The sequence below is a fragment of the Equus asinus genome, chromosome 2 (genome assembly GCF_041296235.1).
Source record: "Equus asinus isolate D_3611 breed Donkey chromosome 2, EquAss-T2T_v2, whole genome shotgun sequence".
In the NCBI taxonomy this organism is placed as follows: Eukaryota; Metazoa; Chordata; class Mammalia; order Perissodactyla; family Equidae; genus Equus; species Equus asinus.
Genome location: NC_091791.1, coordinates 106927724 through 106954622, shown reverse-complemented (window position 1 = coordinate 106954622; position 26899 = coordinate 106927724). Strand labels below are relative to the sequence as shown.

Genomic DNA, 26899 nt, shown 5'->3' with positions numbered 1-26899 from the left:
AAGAATGAGGTATGTAAGGGAGGAGGAGAGCGATGGGAAATGGATAAATGAAGACTTCATAGAATGTGAAAAGCGAGGAAAGTAAAACAGTCTAACATTCTTCACAGGTTTTTCCCTTGAGCAACTAGGTGAATAACGGCAATGTTGCCAAGAAATGATGGTCTGTATATGTGAGGGCACTTCAGAGAGACAGGGAATTCTGCCAAGAAAGTTGAGACCGAGTTTCTGTGGGTGCCATATGAATCGGGGGCTTAAGAGAGAGAGTCTGGAGAACCCTCTTCCACCACTGTCTCCTTTATTCTAAACCTACTTCCTCCCATTTTGGTTTCATAGACTGCTTGAGCACCTGCATTGAGACTATTCTAGCCTCCACCTGGCCTTCACATTCTCTGATTCTTTCTTCCTCTTTCCTCATCCTCAACTTTCTTCTTTGCCTCATCAGTCCATTTCCTCATAACTGTAAGCCAACACTTTACTTCCTTTGCTCACACTGGCAGGATTGGAAAGTGACTGTAGAATATTTAGACAAGTTAGAGATTAGGGCTCCTATCCCACTGCTGCAGCTCAGCCTGGAACCAAGTCAGCACTGGGCATAAAACAGGTGAACCCCAATGGGGGCCTCAGATCAGACGGAAAGCTACAAACAAAGTAACTTACACCAAGGATACTGTGCAAACACCTGACTGTCCTTGTTGTATGCTGGGCTTGTCACATGTCAACCCCCTCCTTCCTCCTCATTTCTTCCCCTATGCCATGAAAGCGAGAGAAGGCATTTCACAGTTCATTAGGAAGAAACAAATGGACCAGACCTGAGATACGACTAACCAACTCCAAAACTCACAGATGACGTGAATTCAGCCGTGACTCCCATCTTCATTTTAAAAAAGACAGAGACAATAAATTCAGATGTAAAATTCGTATTAGACTTGAGCTGAAAAGCCTACACCTGCCTAAATCTATTTTCTATTAATATCACATAAAAAGAGATTTATAGTATGATGGGGTTTTTTCCCAAAAAAACAAATGCTGCCTTTAATTTAATCATAAACTAAAGAAGAGAACTCACAATAAAGACATTAACAAAAACTCCATTAACCTGAAAGCATACACTGCTCTCAGTGATTTCTGTATTAAATAAATATTGACTGAGCACATACTATGTGTCAGGCATTGCGCTAGGCCCTGAGAAAACAAAGACAAATTAGACAGGATGCCCCCAGCCAGGCCCAGCCCCCAAATTAACATAGCCTAGTAGGGAAGACAGCAAGGGAGTGCTAATTTCTGTACCATGTGATAAACTAGATCCTCAGGGAATGGGAGGGGCCCACCCAATACAGACCCTGCCACTCAAGACAACTTGGAGTCGGAGGAGGAGGAGAAGGAGGCAGGGTTAGGTAGAACAATGCACTTGACCACAAATGCTCCTACAGGCCTGATTAGCTGCAGCCCAGACCCTCCATTCTCTGCAAACAGACCACCAAGCAGATAAGTGGTACTCAGGTGGCAGTGAAAGAATCAGTCTCAGTCTCTATCTTGTACTTCCTAGGGCAGGGAAAGAGAAGCAGAAGGTTCTTTTTCAAGAACGAAGATTTTTTAAAAAAAAATGGCTGAGTTAAAAGAGAAAATCAAATTACCCAGAATAACCTATTCTTAAAGGTCTGTGTATTCCAGGCTTTTCTGCACTTAGCCCAGAGAAGAGAAAATAACCACTCCCAACCCTCCATCTGTCAACCATCCATCCACTGTCACTCACCAGCCCCTCAGCACAGCCCACATATGTCACGCCAGGAAGCTCCCCAAGCCTCTGTTCCATGCAGAGCAAAATGCTCACCACCTCCGACTGCCCCCATCCACACACAGACTCATGTTCACCATATTTCCTCACCTGTCAAATCCTACTTATCCTCTGTGCTAGCTTGGGGATTGTCTCATACATGACATGCCCCTGGTCCCCACACACTGGTCTCCTCCAACCAGGAGATAAGGCTTGGATGTTTTGCACAGACCATCCTGTTACCTGTCTGCCTCTTGTGCTATACTTAGTGCTCTGCAAGGTGCCCCCCAATAAATTCTAACTTAGGGCCGGTTAACTGTCTTATCCATCTCTAATACCAATAGTAACATTTACGGTGCCTGAGTTAGAGAAGGCATTCAAATTTCTATATTCATCAAAGTCTGCTGAAATGCTAAAATAGTTAAACAGCACTAACTTAAAAAAAATTCTTCTAATTTGAAATTGTTAGCATATCAAAGCCAAAAAGCCCACCCATTTTCTTCTGGGCAGTAAGTAAGTGACAAGAAAATAAAGATAACTTCAGTATATAATTCAACGTGTTACCTCCTTCAAGCTGAAGTAGTTGAATAATTCACTTAATTTATATTTTTATTAGTGAAAACATATTTCAAATTTATAAACAACAGTAAAAATCATAAAGTTGTTACAATGAGGATTTCATAAATGTTAATGGTAATGAAAAAAAATAGTACAGTCATTTAAAGAATCTGACCACAGCATCCCCTGAACATGTACCATACCATTCCCCAACGAAACTGAAATATATGGCATAATTAATAGGTTTTGATTCTAAAAGTAAAATCAAAAATCCCAGTTGAATAACTGGTTTTCTATGCAATTATAACACTAACCTGGAATATAGAAAAATTAACCCCTTACCACAATATTGTGACCTACTTCAGTGTTATTAATGGAAGAATTTAAAAAGAATCTGATTAAATTGATCATCCAAATCATGATTTAACAATCTGGTGATTGAATTTAAATGAAACTCTTCCTAGAAATATAAGCTTTGTCTCATAATTACGTTTGCCTGTCTGATCTTATTGAAATACCAAAGTTTTGTAAAAGTCACTGAATTGATAGGAATTTGTTTCCTTTAGTTTTTGACCCTTTTTTTAAGAGAATGCAAATGAAGTTCCCGCAGATAAGTGTGCACAAGTGTGTATATGTATATAAGTGCACACACGCACACACGTGAAATAGGAGGAAATTCAAATGCTCTGGCAGTCAAAGGGAGAAATCCATTCATCCATTTCTTAGGAATATTAGTATGCATTTTTGTCTATGGTAGGACTAGGCAATGGTGTAGAGAGAAAGATACAGAAAGAGAGAGAGACACACACTTAAGCAAAAAGACGCAAAGTTACGCTTTTAATTTCTTTGCCAGGAGATGGAAAAAGGAAAACTCATCCAATAGGGCTTTTAATGACTTCAAATGTCCGAGAAAGTTATTTGTATAGAGGTCAACCCTAAATCTAATGGGAACACTGGGTACAATCAATATTGCCTTAATTTAAATTCTTATAAATGACATTCTCTCCATCCAAGCTAACCACAAAAATAACTCCTAACCAAATTTTCCAAGGGCACTGAATGCACTTAAAAAGAAGAAAAAAAGACCAAAAAAACCCCCAGGAAGGCGCCCAGCCCCGGTCTCACCTCTGGCTCTTCCAGGGCATCCTCCCCGAGGGGAGTTTTCTGGAGCAGATCAAAGATGCCATTGCTGGAAGCGCTCCTGTCCTCGGCGGGAGAGGCGTAGGTCTCCTCGGAATCCGTTTCCACCACGTGGAGGTGGCCTGCTTCTTCCTGGCTCCAATCCAATTCCTCTTCAGACTGTTTCAAGGAGCCACCGCTAGTCTTGGGACAGATGCCTGCAGTTGACAGGCTGCTGGGCACTGAGGTATAGGACGACTGGGGCCCGGAGTACGGCCGACCCTCCGGGGCCAAGGCCTCAGCCTCCAAGAGGTCAGGGACGGAGATGCTGAGGCGGCGATCCAGGTCATGCCTTGCCCTTACGTCGAGGGGTTTGTTTGCGTTCTTTTTCACCTTCTTCTTGCTCAAGTTGATTAGCAAAGGCCTGGTCCGCTGTTTTAATGAGCCCCAGACAGACGGTTTGTCCAGATCCATGGCCGCATGAAGGAACCAAGAAGTCACTCCCGAAAAGAGTGTGTCTGTACTAAAGACAACTGCAGTGACTCCTAGAAAACAGAAAAAAGGGAGAGAGAACATGAAACTTCTCTGGTGGTAGGGCACTTCACAGTGAACAAGATTGAAACATTGGATTGGTAATGTCTACAAATGTTGGGGAAATCATCTTCAAGGAACTGAATTTTTAAGATTTTTATCACAGTAGTTATAGAAAAGTTAAAGCAATGAACGAAAATATGAGGTTGACACAAAAAAATGCTTCACAGGAAGACCGCTTTCTGTGCCTGGCTTATTTCACTCAGCATAATGTCCTCAAGCTTCGTCTATGTTGTTGCAAATGGCAGGATTTCCTTCTTCTGATGGCTACATAATATTCCATTATATATGTACCACATTTTCTTTAGCCATTCACCCTTCAACAGTCACTTAGGTTGTTTCTATATCTTGGCGACAGTGAAGAATGTTGCAATGAACAAGGGAGTGAAGAAATCTCTTCAAAATGTGGATCTCACATCCTCTGGATGTATCCAGACATGAGATTGCTGGTTCTCACATGGCAGTTCTAGCTTTAAGTTTTTGAGGAAACTCCAAACTGACTTCCATAATGACTATAGCAATTTACATTCCCACCAGCAGTGTACAAGGGTTACCTATAATCCACATCCTCATTAACACGTTACGTCTTGTCTGTTTTATAACAACCACGTGTATTTGAAATTATAGATCTTATGTGTTCTTACCACACACATAAAAACATAACAACTATGTGAGGTGATGGATGTGTTAATTAGCTTGTGGAGGTAATCATTTTACAATGTATACGTATATTAAATCATCATGTTGTACACCTTAAATGCATATAATTTTTATTTTTCAATTATACCTCAATAAAGTGTGGGCAAAAATTTATAAAAAGAAAAAAAAAAGACTATTTTCTTATTTCCTCTCCAGAGAAACCAGAGCTGGAGACATTTATTAGAACAATAATAGCATCTTTCAGCAGTATGATCAAGGGGGTGCTTTTGTATGTCTCTAAGCCAAGGGTAGGCAGTTTCTGTATGAGGCCAATTAGCAAATATTTTAGACTTTGTGAACTGGATGGTGTATCACGATTACTCAACTCTGCTGTTGTGGCACCAAAGGAGACACAGACAACACCCAAATAAAAGAGTGTGACCATATTCCAATAAGACTTTATTTACAAAAATGGGCAACAGACAGAAGTTTGCCAATGCTTGCTTTAAACTTACCATCTTCCTTTCCAGAGTTAAGGGTGCATTTTGAAGGACAAACACAGGCTTACATCAACTAGAATTCCATCTAATATCCTTAAAATTTATATTAAAATAAAGGTACCTAGAGAGAAAATCATTTATAAAAGTGAGAGGTCTGCCCATATCCCAATGTACCAGGTCAGAAGAACTGACAAAACATCTGGTAAAGCAAAACGTAGGAAAAGCAAGCTTCCAAGCTTCCACTTGAGACTGTAAGATTGAGACGAAGCATCTCCCACAAACTGCTGGGGGTGACTGACAGGAATATCTCACAAATAAAAATGTAATAACAGAGTAATGATAAATGCAGTGCAGAGAAAGAGGTAATTTGAGACACAAAGGTTGTACTCTCTAGGGAAAAATCAAAATCAAATCTGGAGAAATAACCCTGAGTCAAGTGCCTCATAATGAATCCTTCCAATACGACAAAGAACAGTGCTGTCAGGTCACTCTGACCTGGCCTGTACTTACTTTGCCACATTTGCTGAGGAAAAAAGAGGCCATGAGTCACAACAAACATGTTTTCTAAAATCAAGGACTCCAAGCATTTGTACCCAGCCCTATCTTACTCCAGGACAGGACAGTCTTTGGGAAGTCAATGCCTTTTGAAGGTCAGGACTATGTGACTCCACAACCCTTGCCTGATGACCACCAGCATCTGAGGATGAACTATTCTCAGTTCCTATGATGAATTCAAGTATCTTTAGTAGGCAATACAGAGATGAAGTCCCTGAGTTCTCCTGACAGTCTCCATGGTTTGGAATTCTGCTTTGCTATGTCCTACTTAGATGTACAATCAGGGGCAACCCATCACACTATGCCTCAATTTTCTTACCTATCCAATACGGACTATATTACCCAGTTTACAGACAAAATGAGATAAAGTGTAAGGCACAGTATTGATACAGAGGAAGTATTCAGTCAAGAAAAGCTACTTTTTATTATTGATATGGTTGTCATAATCCCCAATTTTGATATCTTAGTCAAGTTTCTTAAGAGCTCTGAATTTCATTATTACTTCCATTTTACAGATGAATTTAACATAACTACCTCACAGGGCTCTTGTGAGGATTGAATGAATTAGTCCATCTGAAGTTCTTAGAATAGCGTTCAGCACAGCATAAAATTTTAATACAACGTTAGCTAGTTGTTAAATTATTATCATTTCACTTATTTCATATTGGTTCATTCTGGCTTTAAATTTTAAAATATTTTACAACTTTTTGCTCCTTTTAAAAATGTTATTCTAAATAAAAACTTGTATTTCACATTAGCAACACATAAATGCATTATTTAATTCACATCTTATAGCTTAACTTGTAAATATGCTAAAAAGAATTGTTTCTATAATCTTTTAGAAATATTTCGAGTCAACTAGCATTTAATGACGTTTTATATAAATATCTATTAGGTCTAGTTGGTTGATGGTTCAGTTCTACACTCTTGCTGATTTTCTGTCTACTACTTGTATTAGCTAGAGGGGTGTTGGATTTTTTAACTATAATTGTGAATTTGCCTAGTTCTCCTTTCAGTTCTGTCAGTTTTTGTTTCTTTATTTTGAAATCTGTTGTTATTTGTATACATGTTTACAACTGTTACACCTTCTCACTGTTTAAATCCAATCTGACAATCTCCAGCTTTTAGTTGGTTTGTTTAGACCATTTACATTTAATGTAATAAATGATATGTTTGTATTTAGGTCTGCCATTTTATTTTTTTCTTATTTGTTTCCCCTTCCCTGCATTTTTAGGGGTTATTTGAACGTTTTTGAGTGTTTCATGTTAATTTATCAATGGTGATTTTGACTATGTCTCTTTGTATAAGATTTTAGTGGTTGCTATAGGAGTTACAACAGGCATAGTTAACCTCTAACACTCTACTTAGAACTAATAATTTAGCACTTCATTTGGAACAGGGAAAACATATCACATGCATTTGTTTTCCATTGCTGCCCTAACAAAAACCCACAAACCTAGTTGCTTAACAAGATATATTTATTATCTTTCAGTTCAGAAGGTCAGAAGTCCAAGACACATCTGATCAGGCTGAAATCAAGGTGTTGACAAGGCTGCACTATTTCCTGGAGGTTCTAGAGGATAATATCTTTCTTCGTCATTCCAGACCAAGAGATTCCCATTTTCTTGCTGGCTGTCAGCTGAGGGCCTTTTGCAACTTCTAGGGGCTGCCCACATTTCTTGGCCCTCTTCTTCATCTTTAAAGCCAACAGCAGCCAGGAAAGTCCTTCTCAACACTGCATTTTTCTGATCCATTCTTCTGCCTTTCCTCTTCCACTTTTAAGGACTCATGTGATTTGGCTTAGCCAACCAGGATAATACAGGATATTCTCACTATCTCAAGGTCTACAGTCTTAATCCCATCTGCAAAGTCCTTTTCGCCATTTAATGTAACATATTCTCAGGGTCTAGGGATGAGGATATAGATATCTGCAGGGAACAGGGAGGAGATTATTCTGCCTACCAAACCACCATACAGGTCCCTTCATTCTCTCCCTTTATAAGTTGTCTTATATACTACATCTAAATACACTGAAAATTCCCATCAGACAATGTTTTACTTTATTTCAATCAGGAAACATATTTTAAATAATTCAAGAGGAGAAGAAGAGTCTATTATATTTACCATTTCCTCTATTATTGATATTCTAAATTTCCTTCTGGTATCATGTTCCACCTGTCTAAGGAATTTCCTTAACTAGTTATTTTATAGTAGGTCTGCTGACTCCAGATTCTCTTGGTTTTCCCTCATCTCAAAAGGTCTTCAGCACTTTAAAAATAGTGTGCCATTTCCTTCTGGCCTCCATGGTTTCTGATAAGAAATCTTAGTCATTTGAATCACTGTTCTCCTATAGATAAGGTGTCACTTTTCTCTGACTGCTTTCAAGATTTTGCCTTTGCCCTTAGTTTGCAGCATTTATGATATGCCTGTGTGTATATTTCTTTGGGTTTATCTTGTTTGGAGGTAGCTTAGCTTCTTGAATCTGTAGGTTTGTGTCTTTTGCCAAACTTAGAAAGCTTGCAACCATTATTTATTGGAATACTTCTTTAGCCACATTCTTTTTCTCCTTTCCTTCTTGGACTCCAGTGATACAAACATTGTGCCTTTTGTTATTGTCCAACAGACCCAGGGTCTCTGTTCAATATAGTTTCAATATTTTTCCTCTCCTTTGTTCACATTGGATAACTTCTACTGATTTATTTTCAGGTCTACTGATTTATTTTCAGGTCTATTGATTTATTTTCAGGTTTACTGATTCCTCGGTTATCTCCATTCTGTTATTAAATCAATAGAGTGAGATATTTTTTGTCTTTTTTTTTCTCGAAGGGGGAGGGTGAGGTGGAAAGGTTACTGTATTTTTCAGTTCTAGAATTTCCATTTGATTCTACTTCCTATCTCCTATTTCTTTACTGATACTCTCTATCATAACTTTCACTTCAGGATTCACGATTATTCATTTGTGTCATTTTATAATAACTGCTTTATAGTTCCATTGTCATCTGTTGATTGTCTTTTTCCATGTGATTTGAGATTTTTTGTAGTTCTTCATATGCCAACATAAATTGTATCCTGAACAACTTGTTCTTACAAAATCCTATGCCTTATTTAAATCTATGGAGAATGTTATTATCGTTTTACCAGGCACTTGAATTTGTAAGCTTCCAGTCATAAATCCCAACCCACGGTCTGTGGGCTATGGTTCCAATGTAAGTTCTGTTTTCAAATGCTATAAAGGGCCATTCAGATTTGCCCTGGGTGCACACCACGTGGAGGTCAGTCTGGGACTTGGGTGGATTTCTATTCATTAACTCCATTCTCAAAGTTGTTGGTATGCTAATAAGGGGCAGATCCATGCATGTGCAGGTTGTGATGAGTTCAGGAATTCACAATGTTTTGGGGCAATTTCCCAAGCTCCTCCTTCTCAGTTGTCTACCCTGATCTTTCCTGGTACACTGGAACCCCCTTTTCAGTCCTCCAATCAGAAATAATCCACTTCTATGATGGTACCAGAGTAATGAGAGGATTGAGAGAGTTTAAAAAAAAAAAGAAACAGAAAGAAAGAAAGTAATGGTTTAACCCTGCCACAAAGAACTACAGATTCACCAAATAGAAAAAAGTTTCCCCTAATTCAATGTTTTGGCTCCTGCTGTTTCCCAAAGCCAGATGCTTTTGCTGCTACTGCCTTTGCTACAAGATTGCCAGGGAGCTTGGGCATAACAAAACAGAGAAAAAGGAGACAAAAAGATAGGGGATTTCTCCCTTTTCTCTGAGCTTTAGGGCTTCCTTCTTCTGTTCCTTGAGCCAGAGCTAGATGGTGTATCTTGGATCTCTGACAGTGTCCAATATTGACTTCTAGATTTTGGGCGGCATTGAATTCAGGCAGGGGGATAAGCAAAGGGGAAAAAAATGGTAAATTTGCCTCCGTTTCAGTGGTATTTCAATTCTGATGTTCTTCTCTAATCTACATGCTGATATCAACTTTTCAGAGATGTCGACTAGCCTTACCAGGCATTCTATCCAGGTTTCATATTGTGTTCGATGGGGAAAAAAAAGGTTAGAGTAGTTTTATTCCATTTTACCCAGGAGTGGAGCTCTTTTAAAACCTTTGCAAAAGCATTCTGACCATAATTTCCACAAGTGTGCAAGTCGTACAGAATCAGGTATACAGAACTATACACAAACATATAAACACAAAAATATGTGCCCAGAAAAAAAAGAGCTCTTAACGGTGTGCGTAAAGCTAATAATACACTGTTGGACTGTGGTCTCTGCGATGCTTGAAAATGCCATCCCTCCAATCAACGGTGTGTTCTTCAGAATAAAGGAAACTTAAAGAAATAATAAAACCAAGGAACAGTTAGCTTTCAAGAAAAGGCTGGTGAGATAAATCCAACTCTCTGAGTGTTAAAATATAGTCAGTTTTCCTCATCTCAAAGGATATTTAAAAACAAACATATTTGCTCCATATTCTACCATAGGTTCATATGTTATTGTTATAAACATCCAAAGGGCTACAAGCTAAATTGTAACCCACGTTCTGCAAATCCTCAGCACTAGAAGCAGAATCTCTTCAAAAAGCAAGATACCCAGGGCTACCCTACCTTCTAAACCTGAGCTTTCATTTATTGAACAAAAATAAGCATTCTGTTTCTTCAAACCATTAAAGGCAGGACAAGGTCTTTATAGGAAATGGCCCAAGCCAAGGAGCTTAATGGAAGTTTCATTTATTATGGTTTTAACCCAAACATCCTCCCCAGCTGGCTGCTAGCAATTGGCCAAATGGAAAAAGGACAACAAACCTTTTAAATGCCAGCCCAAAAGTTTCTGATTGAATCTGAACCACAACCACTATCTGAATAAGAAACACAAGGAAGGAAGGAGGCCAGAATGATGACAACGTAAGTTATTACTCTGCATATTAGAGTTCTTCAGTGACACGGACTCAAATTGTGCTTCTCAAAGTTCTCTTTGAGTGAAAATGTGATGAAAAGTGTTTGTTTTCACAATGCACATATCAATTCAAATGACACAGCAGCAAGTAGTTAAAACTAGTCAGAATGTGTCATTACTGAGATATCTTTTTAGTTAACCATCATTTCTCATCAGTAGGAAGAAAATTTCATATCACATCCTGTAAAAATGGGGCAAAAGAAGAAAAATCTAAACTAAAATCAATAAAAGTGAAAATCTGATGATACATACTTAGCTTATGGGGAAAGATAAAGGCAAATGAAATTCTACAGAAGGATTATTCAGCATTCTGACAGAACTGCGATAAGAATCTGTACACCTGAGAATATTGAATAGTGCTTGTAGCAGAAACAACGTATTTCCCTATCTAAAGGAGGCTATCCTTAATGGAAAGATCTCTCATCAGTTCCATATAAGGAACGGACAATTTCTCTGCTTTTAAAATAAATTTGGCTTTTTTCCTTCTAAAATACAGCTTCCCAATCTATCATTCAACTTGTTACTAAGTTTGCAATCCAACTGAGAAAGGAGAGATCATTCCACATGGTAAATACACTATTAAAAAATATATCATGGGGACAGACACCTCCTCCAAAATTAAGATCACCCTCAAGGATTGGATGCATTTTTCAATCCCACTACATATGTTCTTGGAAAGAAACAAAATGTATTAATAGAGAAGTGGTTCCTGTCTCTTTTGGTTAATGCCATCCTCTGCCCCACTACTAGTCTATTAAGAATCTCATCCATAGACAGAGGTCCCAGAATTGCTGACCTTTTTATCAATCACTCCTAATTCATACTCTGTGCTTGGAGAGGACTGGAGGAAAGGGGAGAGGGGGCTAGTGTTTCTGAAGCACTCAGAGACTTGTACTTTTTCTTCAATCCATCTCTCACAGGATGTCCACATTACTGTCTTGCCCTAAAATGGCCACAATGGGTCTTACAAGAGGTATACATAATTTTTAAATGAACCCTGACTGAGTTAATATTCCATTCTACAAAAAAATAAAGATATTGTGCAGAAAAGCATCATCAGGAGGTTTGACATTGCTATCTTTTAAAAGGCCTGCTTGCAAGGTTAGGCCTTGGCTGGTATCTGGGAACTTGCATTTTGGAAGGTTTCCCATCAACCTAACTGACAACAGTGGCTTATTGTGTATGCAAACAATTTGGTTTATGCTGAAAACCTGCTTTCCTCCTAAGATTCTGGAATTTTAATACAAGCTAGGCAGAGAGCACCCATGTGACCAGCTCCCAGTCAAAACCCAATACAAAAATCTCCCTAGTTAGTTTCCCTGGGAGACAACATTTCCCAAGTGTTGTCACAACTCCTTGCTTGAGGAATCAAGCATGTCCTATGCGACTCTACTGGAAGAAAACTCTAGACGCTTCAGCCTGCTTTCCTCCAGACTGCCCCTATGCACTTTTCTCTTGGCTGATTTTATTTTGTATTCTTTCCTGTAGTAATTATAGCTATGAGTATGACAAAATACTGAGTCCTGTGGATCCTCCCAGACAGTCACCAAACCTAGGGGTGGTCTTAGGGACTCCGACCTGGAAATGTTAATTAGCATTTCGATGCTTTAGCGTAAGTTGTCAAAATGGACAGATTTGGAAAAAAATATTCTAAGTTATTCTGATTAATTCCTTATCAAGAGTAACTGAAAGAAAACAAACCAGATTTTTTAATAAAAAAAAAAGAAAAATCTCATTATAGCAATAAAATTTTTAAAATACAAGCAAGACAAGACAGGCAGCTCAACTTGAAGAATAAATTGATGGGTCTGAAACAGAGGTGAAAGAAAATGAGATGAGAAACAGTCAATCAAATCTGTGGCATTCTTTGGGCCATGCTTAACTGCGAGCAGCATCTGCCCATCTAGAAACACTTAAGAAGTACCAGAAACCCAACAGTCTAGAAGGAATAACCCAACTTTCTGGGGGAAGGTGATGCCCTGGCAGCAAAAGCCAAGCCAGCCTGGTATTGGACACCCTACAGGACATCTCAGTGTTACCAGGGAACACAGACACCGTGTGGGCATTTATCCTTCCCAAGGATCTCTACCATCTCTCTTTAATCAAACTATCTCCGTCTATAATTCTGGCAGGGATGGATGGCTGAAAGAACCATTCCATAATTTTGGAATTTATCCATGAAAAGTGGGGGAGTGTGAGGGGAAGAGGATACAATGAGGACCAGGTACTCATCATTTCTGGCAGCTTTCTAACTCCCTATAGCCAGCACAAGAGTATGAACCCTGACTCTCAGAGATCATAAAGCAAATTTCTTCAGCACCCCAGTTTTTACTTTAATTGCACCTACAGAAAGTTAAGTCAACTTATAAAGCTAAGAAGTAGCTCACCACAGTGTCAAGCACCATAGGCTTCCTTTCTCATTTTATGTCTCCTATTTTATCGCCATATTCTTTCCTACGATCCAGTGAGATTATATCCATTAAAGGGCTTTCCAAACATTAAACAAATACTAAATAAGTGGGTTTCAACATTATATCTCCTACTCTAAATGAAGTCTTTTCTAATCTTTTCTGATTTTTCTTGATATAAATTGTTTACTTTTGGGGCAGGGTGGGTGGTGAGGAAGATTGGCCCTGAGCCAACATCTGTTGCCAATATTCCTCTTTTTGCTTGAGGAAGATTGTCACTGAGCTAATATCTATGCCACTCTTCCACTATTTTATATGTGGGACACCACCACAACATGGCTTGATGAGCAGTGTGTACGCCCATGCCCAGGATCCAAACCCGCAAACCCTAAGCCACTGAAGCGGGGAATGTGAACTTAACCTCTACCCCACCAGGCCAGCCCCTAAATCATTCACTTTACGGATTGATTTTTTTTTATTGATTGATTATTGATTTCACCCCGACATTTTCCATATACCTCAGTTCATACTCATTTTCCGCTCTCTGGACTCCTATTAGCTCCTCTCAAACCTTCTCAGCCTTGGTTATGTATTCCACATCCACTCTTGTTGCTTTTGTTTTACACTTAATTTTCTTCAGGTACTTTTAAAACAAATTTTTAGCCATACGAATATGTATAGAAAATTATGTAACACACAGGTACTGGTGACATACCGTATGAAACAAAAACTTAACTACAATTACACTTCCTTCTTTCAGATGACTTCCCCATCATGTCCTGCCAGAAGCAAGAACTATTCTAAAATTGCATTTATTATATCCATGTATTTTGTTAGATGTTATATAGCAATATAAAAACACAGTGCTATTTTTCATAATTATAAACTTTACTTATTATAAGCTTTATCTAAGTGCTATATTACCCCATGCTTTTCAATCAACATTTCCTTCAAGAATTTTATCCACAATAATAAATGTAGCTTTATTAAAGTTATTTTAACAGTTGTATAATATTCCATTGTCAGAAAGTGCTATAATTCATTACTTAATTTCCCTGCATATGGATACTTAAGATGCTTACCCTATTTTACTATTACAAAAAGAGATAAACAGAGTTTTAAAGAAGATTCTTAGCCTTGTCTTCTGGTGCATATGTCAGTTTCTCCTGGAGTTTTTCAATCAGCCAGGGACTGTCCCACTAGAAGTGATTTGAAATATTTGAAGAAGTTTTGGTAATTTTAATGACCATATAGGGGACGTAACTCATGTGTGGTGGGTGTGAATCAGGGATATGAAACCCCAGAAGAGAGATTTGTCTTGCCCAAATGACCAATAGTGTCCCATCGAGAAACGCCACATCTCAGAGTTGTATGTATCCTAAACTTGACTAGGTAGGCATTTGCCAAATTGTTCTCTAAAGTAGGTATATTAATTAATACATCCAATATCAGCCAATGAGTTCCTATTGTGCAACATCTTTGCCGGCACCTAGTATGACAAGATTTTTTAATATTCACCAATCTGAAATTGTGAAAGGGGACACATTATACTATTAGAATGATAGCTTTGGGGTTTTTTTCTCATTTATTTAAAACAGCACTTTAAAAATTCTAGTAATAAGGCCTTTTTAGTAATTTCTGTTGCAAATCTCTTCACCTAATATCTTTCTTTTTACTTTATATGATAAGATTTTCATTTATAAAAATTTATTGAGTTGAATTTATCAATACTTTTTTTTACATGTTGTGTTTTGTACGGAGCATGTATGTGGTGGGTATTGGTTTAAAAATCCTCAAGGTTGGGGGGCTGGCCCCGTGGCCGAGTGGTTAAGTACGCACGCTCCGCTACAGGTGGCCCAGTGTTTCGTTGGTTCGAATCCTGGGCGCGGACAAAGCACTGCTCATCAAGCCACGCTGAGGCAGCGTCCCACATGCCACAACTAGAAGGACCCACAACTAAGAATATACAACTATGTACCGGGGGACTTTGGGGAGAAAAAGGAAAAAATAAAATCTTTAAAAAAAAAAAAAAAGTTTAAAAAAAAAAAAAATCCTCAAGGTTGGGACCAGACTGGTGGCGTAGTGGTTAAATTCTCATGTTCTGCTTCAGCAGCCCAGGGTTCGCAGGTTCAGATCCTGGGCACAGACCTACACACTGTATATTCTCAGTTTGGACCAATGTGTAATGCCATGTATCCACCTTTACAGTATCATATCGAATAGTCTCACTGCCCTAAAAATCGCCTGTGCTCCATCTAGTCATTCCTCCCTCCCCTCCTCCTGAACCTCCGGCAACTACTGATCCTTTCACTGTCTCTACAGTTTTGCCTTTTCCAGAATGTCATATAAACAAATATTACTTAACCTTTTCAGACTTGCTTCTTTCCCTTAGTAATATGCATTTAAGTTTCCTCTATGCCTTTTCATGGCTTGATAGATACTCATTCATTTTTACTGCTGAATAATATTCCATTGTATAGATGCCCCATGGTTTGTTTATCCAGTCACCTGCTGAAGGACATCTTGGTTAATCCAATTTTTGGCAATTATGAATAAAGCCCCTGTAAATATCCATGCTCAGGTTTTTTGTGCAGACATTAGTTTTCAACTCACTTGGGTAAATAGCAAGGAGCAAGATCACTGAATCACATGGTATCTGTAACTGTAAATAGTCTTTAATAATCATCAATTATATTTTTTACATTTTCATAAGTATCATTAATTCCTAGTTACCTCATAGTTTTATGGTTATTGATATTTTTATTATGTTTTCATTGTGAGTTTCTAGTGTATAGAAAAACAATTGACTTTTATACATGGATTCTAATTCCAACCATCTTGTTGAGGTCATTTATTGACTCTAATAACTTATCTATAAATTATAATTAATTCTGGTTTTCCATGTAGACCACTAAATTATTTCCAAATGATGAAAATTCTGTTTCATCTTTTCTAAAATAACTATTTCTTTTTCCTTTCTTCACTGACCAGGGCTTCCAATTCAATATGTAACAATATATTGAAATATGCTTTAACTCTCATTTTTCTGATCAGTCTTGCAAAGGGATTATCAGTTTATTAATGTTTGCTAAAGCTAACTTTTCTGTTGTTGATTTTATGTACTGATTTCTGTTCTTATTTTCACTCTTTCCTGCTCTCTATATCCTTTGTGTTTGATTTACTATTCTTTTTGTAAATTCTTGACATGAAAAATTAAATACTAATTTTCTGGCATTTAATGCTATAAACTTTCCTCTAAGCACTGAGTTAGCTGCATATCGCAAGTTTTGATGTGTCACATTTTCATTACCATTCAATTCAAAGTGTTTCCCAATTTCCATTCTAAGTTCTTCTATGACACATAGGTTCTTTTAGAGATAAAATGCTTAATTTCTAAAAAAATATATATATATATGATTGTCGATATATATCTTATATATTGTCCTATATATATAGGATTGTCTAGTTATCTTTATGTTATTGACTTCTAGCTTAAGTCCCATGGATTAAATCAGAAAGAAAATCCATGTTTTCTTTCCTCTGCAGCTGGAGCTTTCTTTATGGCCCAGCTTCCGGTCAATTCTGCAGTTCTTGGTTTCTATATATGTCAATTAGTTGAAGCTGCTAGACTGTGTGGTTTAGAGCTATGTTCTTCTGATTCTTTTGTCTTCTTTTTCTATTAGTAAGGAAAAGAGGACAAGTAATGAGAAATAGTAATGAGGTTGAATTGACGGGACTCAGTAAAGGGGATGAGAGAGAGGAGACAGCAGGATTGAGTCTAGCCCAATTAAAGAGTACTAGGGCCATTCACTCAGAAGTCCAGATTTTGAAGGCATATTCTGAGCTCAATCTTGGCTTGTGTTTGAGAAGCTCAGCTGGAGAAGCCAAGTTGCCTCTGGGTACACGATTGTGGAGCTGAGAAAGGTCAGGTTTAGAGAAAGACTTTGGAGAGACTGGCATTCAGATGACAATTGGAGGCAGGGCAATGGATGAGGCTGCCAAGAAGAATACAAAAGGGAAAGATGGAGGAGCCTTAAGGAACTCCAGCACTTAACAGTCTGTTAGAGCAGGATAAACTTGCCAAGGAGACTAAAAAGATAGAGCCAGAGAGGGGGAAAATTGTGGTACCATCGCATGACAAATAGAACCCAAAACAGAGAAGACAGCGGAAGGGTGTTTGGCAGAGGAAGTGGTCAAGAGCATCAAGCGCTGCTTGCAGATGAGTTAACATCAGTCCTGAAAGCATCCACGTGGCGCAATAGAGATTACGGTAATCTTGGAATGACTTGTTTTGGTGGTATGAGGCAAAAGAAAACCTGACAGAATTAGGTTCAGAAGGGAGTGGGAAAGGAAGAAATGGAGGCAACAAATTAGAGGACTTTCAGAATACTGGGCTGAAGGAGAAGACGGGTATGGGTCAAGTTAAGGATACTCAATCACGGTTAGAGGTGAATAGATGTAATACTCATGCTAAAGGCACAGGCTTCTCTGGCTACAGAGATCAATCAATAATTACTTGTTGACCGAACTGCTCCCCACCACTTACCAACACACTCACTCACACACACACACACACACACACACACACACACACGTTCTTGATTCCCTTATTAGAACACTGTCTGCCACGTAGCTACAGGCCCAAGTTTTGAAAATCTTTGAAAAGTACTGTCCAATAAACAGTTTCATAGCCTCATCAATACACACCAAGTGTAAGAGAAGGCAATTCCACTTCTTCACATAAGCTTAGTGGTCCCATATTAAACCACACACACAGTTCTCTTAACCAGGTCTTACAACAGAAAACAACTGACAAACCTCAAATGTCCTGCCCAACATTTGGTCACCTTTAAAGCTTTCCTTGTTACAAATTACCTGCAGAAACAGAACACCTGAAGTATCTTTAGGATTTTTTACTGGGAGAAGGATAGCATGAAAGGAAGATGCTAATTTCTACTAAAAATCTTATCCCACCTGAGTAAAGTGCATAGTGCAGAAAGCGACTAAATGTGATTGAAAGGTTAGCCTAGAGACAAACACTAATTTAGAACAAAGGAAACCTTATACATATCTTCCTATGCCATTTCTGGTGTGAAACAGCAGATTTAGCAAATTGTGTATATCTGGAAGCCACCAAATCAATACGAATTTTCAGAATACAAAGCAAAATCTTTCGGAGAAATGGTTGTACCTGTCAAAAGCAAGGATGAAATTTTACATGCAAATATCTATCTTTTAAATAAGTATCTCACATAGTTTATCATCTCCCTACTTCTAAAACATCAAGCCAATAGTTTCTTTCATAACATAATCTTTCACAGCATTTCCCCAGCCCATGCCCATATCAACAGAAGCCGCAAATACCTATTGTCTAGCCAAACAGCAATTACACCACCTCTGAGCAGACAGGAAAACTCAATAATTCTAACATGCTATGGATAATTTTATTGATGACCTCTAGAGATTTGCAACCAATTTCAAAATACATATGCAAAGATAATCACACCATTATACCCTTAAGGCAATTTCATCTAAAAATAAAAGTATCATGCTTTCCTCAAATAAGAGTGATGGAAGAATCCCAGAGTTGAATGAGTATAGAGCAGAGAAGAGGCTGCTGAGAGGAAGGCGGGCTGCAAAGATGCAGGCTGCCATTTTTATATCATGCATCAGAGAAGACCCCTTCAGATGAGGTGAGCAGAGAATGGAAGAAAATGAGGGAGGGAGCCAAGTCGATATATGTAGAGGGAGTGCCTTCCACGCAGAAGAAAGAACAAGTACAGAAGGTCCAGAGAGAGGCACATCCTTGGGGAGATGGAGAAACAGTAAGGAGGCCAGTGTGACTAGAGCAGAGACAGGAAAGAGAGTTTCAGGAGATGAGTTTAGCGGGAAGCAGCCGGTCAGATCAGGCAAGTTCTCATAGGCCACTGTGAGGACCCTGGGTTTCACACTGAGTAGGTTGGGAAGCCACTCTGAGTAGGGTACTAAGCCACTGGAGCCAAAGTACGCCAATGACTCTTTACTAGTCCCCACTATGTATCTGGTCCTGTGTTCACTGCTTCACATACATCATCAGCAATGCTCAAAATAATCTTATACAATATGTATTTTTACTCCAACTTTACAGATGAGGGAAGTGCAACTGGTTCACATTCACAGTGCTGGAAATTGAAATCCAGGTCTACCTAGCTCAGCATTGCTCCATGGGGGGCATTAGTGGCATTTGGGGCAGGACAATTTTTTGTTGTATGGGACTGTGCTATGCATTGTAGGATGGCGGTTATCAACACCAGCCCCACCTTCTATTTGCCAACAATGTGCCTTGTCACGGTGACAAAAACATCGTACACATTTTCAAAAGTCCCAAACAGGTATACTTCTGCCACTAGCTGGAACCACCAGTACAGCCCCTGTCCAGTCTGCCACTTTGCTCTGCCTCCCTTGCGTTATCCTGCTAGCAGAAAGCAGGCAACAGGAACAAAATTTATAAGAAAGCTGGATGGATGAGTGAAACACTCTAAAGTTGGGCTATTTTTTCCATTGAAACCATTTGTTTTTGACGTCTCCCCTTCTTTCCAACTCTGAAACAACAAATCACTTTTAAATATCTGAATTAGAACACAATTGTCCAGGTCAGAGAATAACGTAATACTCTTCAGATTGAGAGTTGAACCTTGAGAATCCTTGCAGTAACAAAACAACTGCCTGTGGACTGGGGAATATAATGGGATCTGTGGAAAAATACTAAGGTGAGAAGATATTCTTCAGAACTTTAGGTGTATTAAAATACGCTTAGAGGAAAAACTAACATGGAACACTAGGAAATTGTCTAAGCAATGCATAATCATATACATGTGAGCCTGATAAATTTCATCCCTTATGAAAGCTGCTCCATCCACATGAAAGTGCTTACATAAGAAACACTGAAAATTAATACTGACATCAGTTTTCAATGTCTTTATAAAAAAGTCACTGAGAAGATATGACTCAAGATACTCAAAGTGGGAGGGATAAATCTATATTACTATCTAAGATATTAATTATGCTTGCAATTGAATATGATCAGAGCTTGAAAATTAGCAGAATTTGAAACTAAGCCTGAATTTTTATAATGCAATCATTAAAAAGATATGACTCAAGATAACCAAACTTGGAGGGATAAATCTATATTATTATCTGTCTAAAACATCAATTACGCTTACAGTTGAATTTGAAGAAAGCTTGAGAATTGGCAGAATTTGAAACCAAGCACAATCAAGCCTAATTGCTTCAATGGGAAACATTTCAATGGGCACTTTAGAAATCACACTTGGTCAGAAGCGAAGAAGACACAGAAATGTAGCTGGAGCGATTAAAAAGTCCTCACACTAATATCTTAAGCAGTAATATTAATAACAGTGTTTTGCCAATTGATCCCCAATTCAGAACTGGAAATCTGGCAAACATGCTTCTCTTAAGTCTTAAAAAACTACCAATATATACAAAAAGATTAAATGTAAGAGTCTTTAAAAAAAATAACAGGGGCCAGCCCTGTGCCGTAGTAATTAAGTTCTTGCACTCCGCTTCAGCAGCCCAGGGTTCACAGGTTCGGATCCCAGACACGGACCTAGCACTGCTCATCAAGCCACGCTGTGGTGGCATCCCATGTAAAATAGAGGAAGACTGGCACAGATGTTAATTCAGTGATAATCTCCCTCACAAAAATAATAATAATAATAATAATTTTCTCAGGGCTGACTCTACTCTCTCTTATCCCCTAAAAATCAATCAATATAGAAGTATTACCTGAAAGCCCAGTGGTTCTTTTCAGAGTGGCACAAAACCTACCCACAAGAAGTTTATAATCTAATGGTAAGAACTCAGGGGAGAGCAAGGCAGTGTGTAACAGATACTAAAAAAATGCAGAAATAGAACTGGTGACAGTCTTTAATGAGCTGTTAATCCTATAGCGTATACAGAAGGAGCCAGCGAAGGGGAAAATCAAGGTGGGGAGACTTCCTCAGGGAAAAGAGAAGTGATAACAGCAAATCAAAGAATTAAAGAGGAAAATGAAAGTAAGACCATAGCTATACCGTTACACTCAAAACTAAACCATCTATCTTCTAGAACAGCTAAAAATAAACAAAACAAACAGAGGCAAAAATTGACAACACAAAGTGCTGGTAAGGATGCAGAACAACGTAAACTCTCATATACTGCTGATGGGAATGCTAACTGGTACAGACACTTAGGAAAGCAGCTTAACAGCTTCTTAGACAATTCAACATACACTGACCATATGACCCACTTCTAAGTATTTATTCAAGAAAAATTAAAACAGATGTCCACACAAAGACCTGTAGATGAGCGTTTATGGAAACTTTATCCCAATTGTCAAAAATTTAAAACAACCCAACTTTCCACTAACTAGTGATTGGACTTTCAAAATATGGTACATCCATGCAATGGAATACTCCTCAGCAACAAAAAGAAATGAACTTCTAACACACAAAACAACATGGATGAATATAAAAGCTTTGTGCTAAGTGAAAGAAGCCAAACAGAAAAGGCTACATTCAAAAATATGATACCCTTTTTGGGGCATTCTGGAAAAGTAAAAACTACGTGGACAGAAATAAGATCAGTGGTTGTCGGGGAAGGGAGAGGGAATTAACTACAAAAGGGGACAAGGGAACTTCAGGGGGGTGATAGAAACCTTCGATATCATGATTGTGGTGGTGGTTACATAACTAAGTATCTCAAACTCAGACTATATCTAAAAAGACTATATTTTATGGCGTATAAATGATGCCTCAATAGAACCTGACCTTAAAAAAAAAAGAAAACTGAACCGACTGGTTTCAACCAAGTTACAAAGGAGTTCTTCAGAACAAACCAAAATGATGCAATTCATCTGAATACTTCCCGGTCACTGCCAGTCACGCCAATGTGGAGAAGTCCTATGTCACAATGCCACTCTGCAAATCTTACAGATACCACAAACATCACCAGCAGCCCCTTTTGCACAATATTTAAAAAATGCCTTACATTGTTCTGGATAAGGTACATTTACTTATTTCGATTTCTGGTTAAGCTTCCTCATTCCTTCCCTTTGATAAGGAAAGATTGGGAAGGTAGGTCTGACCCAAATGTCAGATGCCAGAAGAGGGAGTCTGATCTCTCAATGAAACATTTGCTAACTGGGCTCTGTGCCTTTGCTGCTTGCTTCCACGCCCTTATGGAGGGAAAGGTCCCTCCCTCTTGCTTTTCATGTCCCGCCCATGCACAGGCAGTGGTCTCCAACGTTGGGTGTGAGTCCCTCAGTGTGGGCAGGAATTAAATAACAGAATTCCGATGTATATTTTTCTTTATTTTAAAATTGAGAAAAATTCATTGTTAAAATTTAATACACAGATCGATTCGCTCATTTGACAAAATTTTCTGAGCCAAGAATTTGCCACAAATTGGTCAAAGTGCTGGGAACGCCACAATGAACAAAACATCGTCCCTGAACTCAGGGAGCGTACAGCCTGGAGGAGGAGTCAAATAAGAAATTACAGTAACAAAAATACAAACAAACCAAAAACTATATGCATGTAATTCCCACAGTGAAAGGTGATAAATTCCTACCGGGAAAGGTGCTGTAAAGCCAGGAAAGGAAAGAGAATGTGGTCCCCTCAGCTAACCCATATATCAGCCAATCACAAGCTATTTCGAGCTGGTCTGTGGGAAGAATGGAAGATTCACAGAGAAGAGATCACAGGCCACACATCCTCAGGACCATCCAGTGTGCTGCCTATTGAGAGACTGTGGATGTGTGGGGGTGTGGGTGTGGGTGTGTGCATGCACACGTGCCCCTGCATGCCTGGCTAAAGAGAATTAGAGAGGTTATCTAGTTTTACTAAAAAAGATCCTTGCAAAGAAACTATGGACTACAGATAATCCTAGTAACGAAACACAGGCAAAAGTATTAAAGAGTAGTAATTAGACTCTTAAAATGAGCTTTTTTAAAATAAAACAATTAGGTAATTAAAACCGTTGATGATATGTTTAATGACATTGCTCTTAGTGAAAAGGAGTATTTAATCCTTAATAAATTGCATGAGAGTAAAGGGTTTTTTAACCTTAGGTTTTAAATTGTTTATATACTGCTCATTTCATCTCATCCTTCCTTTTTATAATTTCTTTATTAAGGCATCACTTATAAAACATAAAATTTGCCCATTTTAAGTGTGTAATTGAATAACATGTAGTAAATTTTCTCAGTTTTGCAGCTATCACCACAATCTACTTTTACAACAATTATCCTTCTTCTTCATCATCTTTTCTTTTTTGTTTTTTTTTGAGGAAGATCAGCCCTGAGCTAACATCTGCCACCGATCCTCCTCTTTTTGCTGAGGAAGATTGGCCTTGAGCTAACATCTGTGCCCATCTTCCTCTACTTTATATGTGAGACGCCTGCCACAGCATGGCTCGATGAGCAGTGCATAGGTATGCACCCGGGATCCGAACTGGTGAACCCCAGGCCGCCGAAGCCGAATGTGCAAACTTAACCACTGTGCCACCGGGCTGGCCCCATCAACATCTTTTTTAATGCAAATTATAATATACAAATAGATATTAAACTATAAATTGTACATGTTATAATATGTACATATTATATTAGTTTTGAACTATGTATATGCAGTCTACAGGTAAATAAATGCATACACAGGGATGTGTGTTTTAAAATATTTAATAATAGAAGGGCATGAACCAAAGGCATGGAGGCTATGGCTTTAGGGCCCCAGCCACAAGGTCTCCCAAATCCAAGGTGGCCCCGTATACAAGCCGCACTGAACTCAGTTCCTTCATGTGTCTCTTATGTCTTTATCATCTTTATAGAACACCCAATGCCTTTTTCTGCACTAGGCTTGTGTGCATGGGATCCATGATAAAATCGGAGGAAGAGAAAACACATGGCTTTTGTACAGACAAGTTGTTTTTACAATCAAATCGTCCGAAGCAAGGATTCCTCAGCAGAATTACTGTCTCGAGGCTAGCCTTGGAGATCAGAAGCTCCAAGATGCCAAGGAGAACGAGAGACACACGTACACAGAAACAGGTTACAACTCAGTGTAACAGGTATCTGAACATCAACAAAGTAATGCAATTTTAGAGACCACACTGATTTAAACGGGGGATGTTCCAAATTTATGTATAATGGGAAACACTTAAGTTTATCACTAGTTTTCAACTATAGCATGAATTCACTCCAAAAAGACATAAATACCAATCAAGCAGAGATTCTTATTTGATAGCCAGGTATATGGTTAGAATAATTATTTCTTTTATTAACATGATCAAACCAACATTATCTATATCCACTAATAGAGATGCTACTTGGAATACCAAAAGAATCAACTTCATATGCCCGGATTTCACAGTCAGACGTCAATGCAAATATCTCATGGGGGTGGGGCAGGGTGGGGGGAATAAACAGCAATGTTTACTGAGCAGGTACTATGTTCCCGGTACTCAGCTACATGTCACAAATTTAATTTATATAATACACATTCCTGCAGGGATTATGAGTAATCATAAAAATTTATACTTTACAGGAAAAAAAAAGTAATTTGCCCCGGGTCACCAGCTTGCTTTTGGTGGCAGAGTTGTCACTAAAACCCGCAGCTGTAAGTCCATGTGCCGTTCACTTTGCCAGGCCATTTCAGTCATCAAGTGGTAAAGTAGTCAATTAAATTGACATTTTGAAATGAGGATGAAATAAAGGGTATTAAGGGTATCTGAGACCTTACTCTGAGCCTTTGACTCCTATTCAACCCTCTCTCCTTTAAAATCTCTCTTCCACACCATCAGCGCAACGGTCTTGCCAAAGCACTGATGGAAGCCCCTGGAAGGCTCCTGCACTGCCCTCACAAAAAAGGTCAAAGTCCTCAACGTTGCATTTGAAACCCCATTTACTATCTGGCCACAACCATATGCCCAGCCATTTCGCCCTTGGTGGGAGATGAGGGAAGATGAGAGGCTAGAAGCAAAAAAAGACTTGAAACGGTCACTCTTGAAAGCATGCCAGCCTGTCAATGATGGATGCATCCTATGATCAAGAGATGATGCCACAGCTGAGCAGCAAGAATGCTGATGGGGCCTGGTCTCGGGGGTAGACTCAGCCTGGTGAAGCAATGACAAAGAGATGGTGGAGCATTCTGGAATTCAATACACCACACTGAAGGAAGTCCCTTTGGATTCTGAGTTGGAAAGGAATTTTGCACATACTTAGTATCTCCACTGAGATGCCCAGTAACCAGAATCCCCAGGAAGGGTACGGCAAGGTTCTATGAGTAAGCAAACAGAGATGACGAGGGTGGACGCCGGACTCAGAAGAACAGTGTTAGAGGCAGGAGTAGGGTCTTTTCGTAACTTTCTGAGATAAAGCCAATGGCCTAGCTGGTGACTAGAGAAAGGGCAAGAGAGGGGTTAAGAAAGATTAACAACAGCGAGGTCCGAAGGCTTCTCAGCAAATGTAGAGAATTTGGAAAGGGCGATTATCTGGCAGTGAGGATGGCATTATGGTGCAGAAGGGTTAGTTAGACTAGAGTCATTGTTCCATCCAATCATAGTCAAGGTATAAATGACAATATTGGCACAAGTGACCAAATCAGGGCAGGTACACTCTTTTCTACAGAGACATGAGAAAGCCATTACAAGCAATCATGACCCCTAAAAGGCAGTATTCTTTAGAAAATAATCTGAAACCAAGAATATGAAAAACAGGGCAATTCAGGCTTCAAAGTAGAAGTAATAACAGCAGAGTTCTATCTTCCGTTATACGAAAATCTTAGGCCAGGTTTGTTTTGGAATTCAGAATTTAAGATTTTAGAAAGGAAGCATTATATATCACACAACAACCTGAATGGTGTTTGAGATAGCAGCCCATAAGCAAACATATCAAGATCCACACTAAATAGGAATAAATAGAGCAAATAACTTCTTTGGAGTTTGATACCAAAGAAGTTAAAAAAAAAAACTTTCATTTTCAGAAGTTTTTGAATTCTGAAATTTCAGAGAAGAGATTTATGAAGGAGACTAACAGCTGCAGTAAGAGAACAGCCACAGAAATAGACACAGAGCATCAACTTCCGCTTCCTGACCACCAGCCCGCACCGGGCACCACGCTATGCACCTTAATGTGTTATCTCTGAAGATGAAGAAATGAGATTTCAGTGAGTTTCTTTCAGGACTTTCGGCAAAGTATTCTCCTTCCAGCCTTCCCGTGCAGGGTTCGGGCACCTCTTCACGGTGCATTTTTATTGAGATCCTGCAAACCCATGACATTCTCCAGGCTGGGGGAGGGAGTTCCCAGAGCAGACTGAGCATGCCCCAGGGAGGCTGCAGGAGGGCCATGGTGTGTGCAAAGAAAATGTCAGAGCTTCCATTCAGACTGATCTAATGTGTTCTTCTTTTAGTGTCTATTTTTGTGTATGTTTAATAATATATGTAATATCAGTACCACAGTACATGTACATAATTTATAAGTAAATATGAAAACTTACATTGGGTGTGCCTGTGCAAAAAGACTCTGCTGATAGGTTGCATGACGAACAGAGCATGGAGAGAACATTTCTAGAGCACCTGAACAATTAAATCCTTTAATCTGCTGAAAAATATAAAAAAACCTTGCAATACTAAGAAAAGCATTTGTTCTTCCCCTTTAGGCAATGACTATTTTCGGAACTGGGTCTCTTATTTCAGAAAGAAGTATCAGGTAATGAACATGACACAAACCAGATCAGATCCTGAAATAGACAAGATGCCTGTTTTTAAAAAAA

The 26899-nt window shown here is 38.8% G+C and overlaps 1 protein-coding gene across 9 annotated transcripts in view; it reads right to left on the bottom strand.

The window, feature by feature from the left end:
• The window catches only part of MCTP2 (multiple C2 and transmembrane domain containing 2), a 223464-nt gene that overhangs the window by 173693 nt on the left and 22872 nt on the right, over positions 1-26899 (bottom strand). For 8 of the 9 annotated variants that reach the window (XR_011497588.1, XM_014842505.3, XM_014842510.3 and 5 more), the window contains exon 2: positions 3458-3996. Coding sequence is in view for 7 of the 9 variants with exons in the window: in XM_070496060.1 (XP_070352161.1) it covers positions 3458-3996 (539 nt within the window). In the remaining 2 variants the exon portion in view is untranslated. Of the gene's footprint in view, positions 1-3457; positions 3997-5196; positions 5303-26899 lie in introns of all 9 variants that reach the window. The other variant, XM_044762457.2, reaches the window with a different exon arrangement.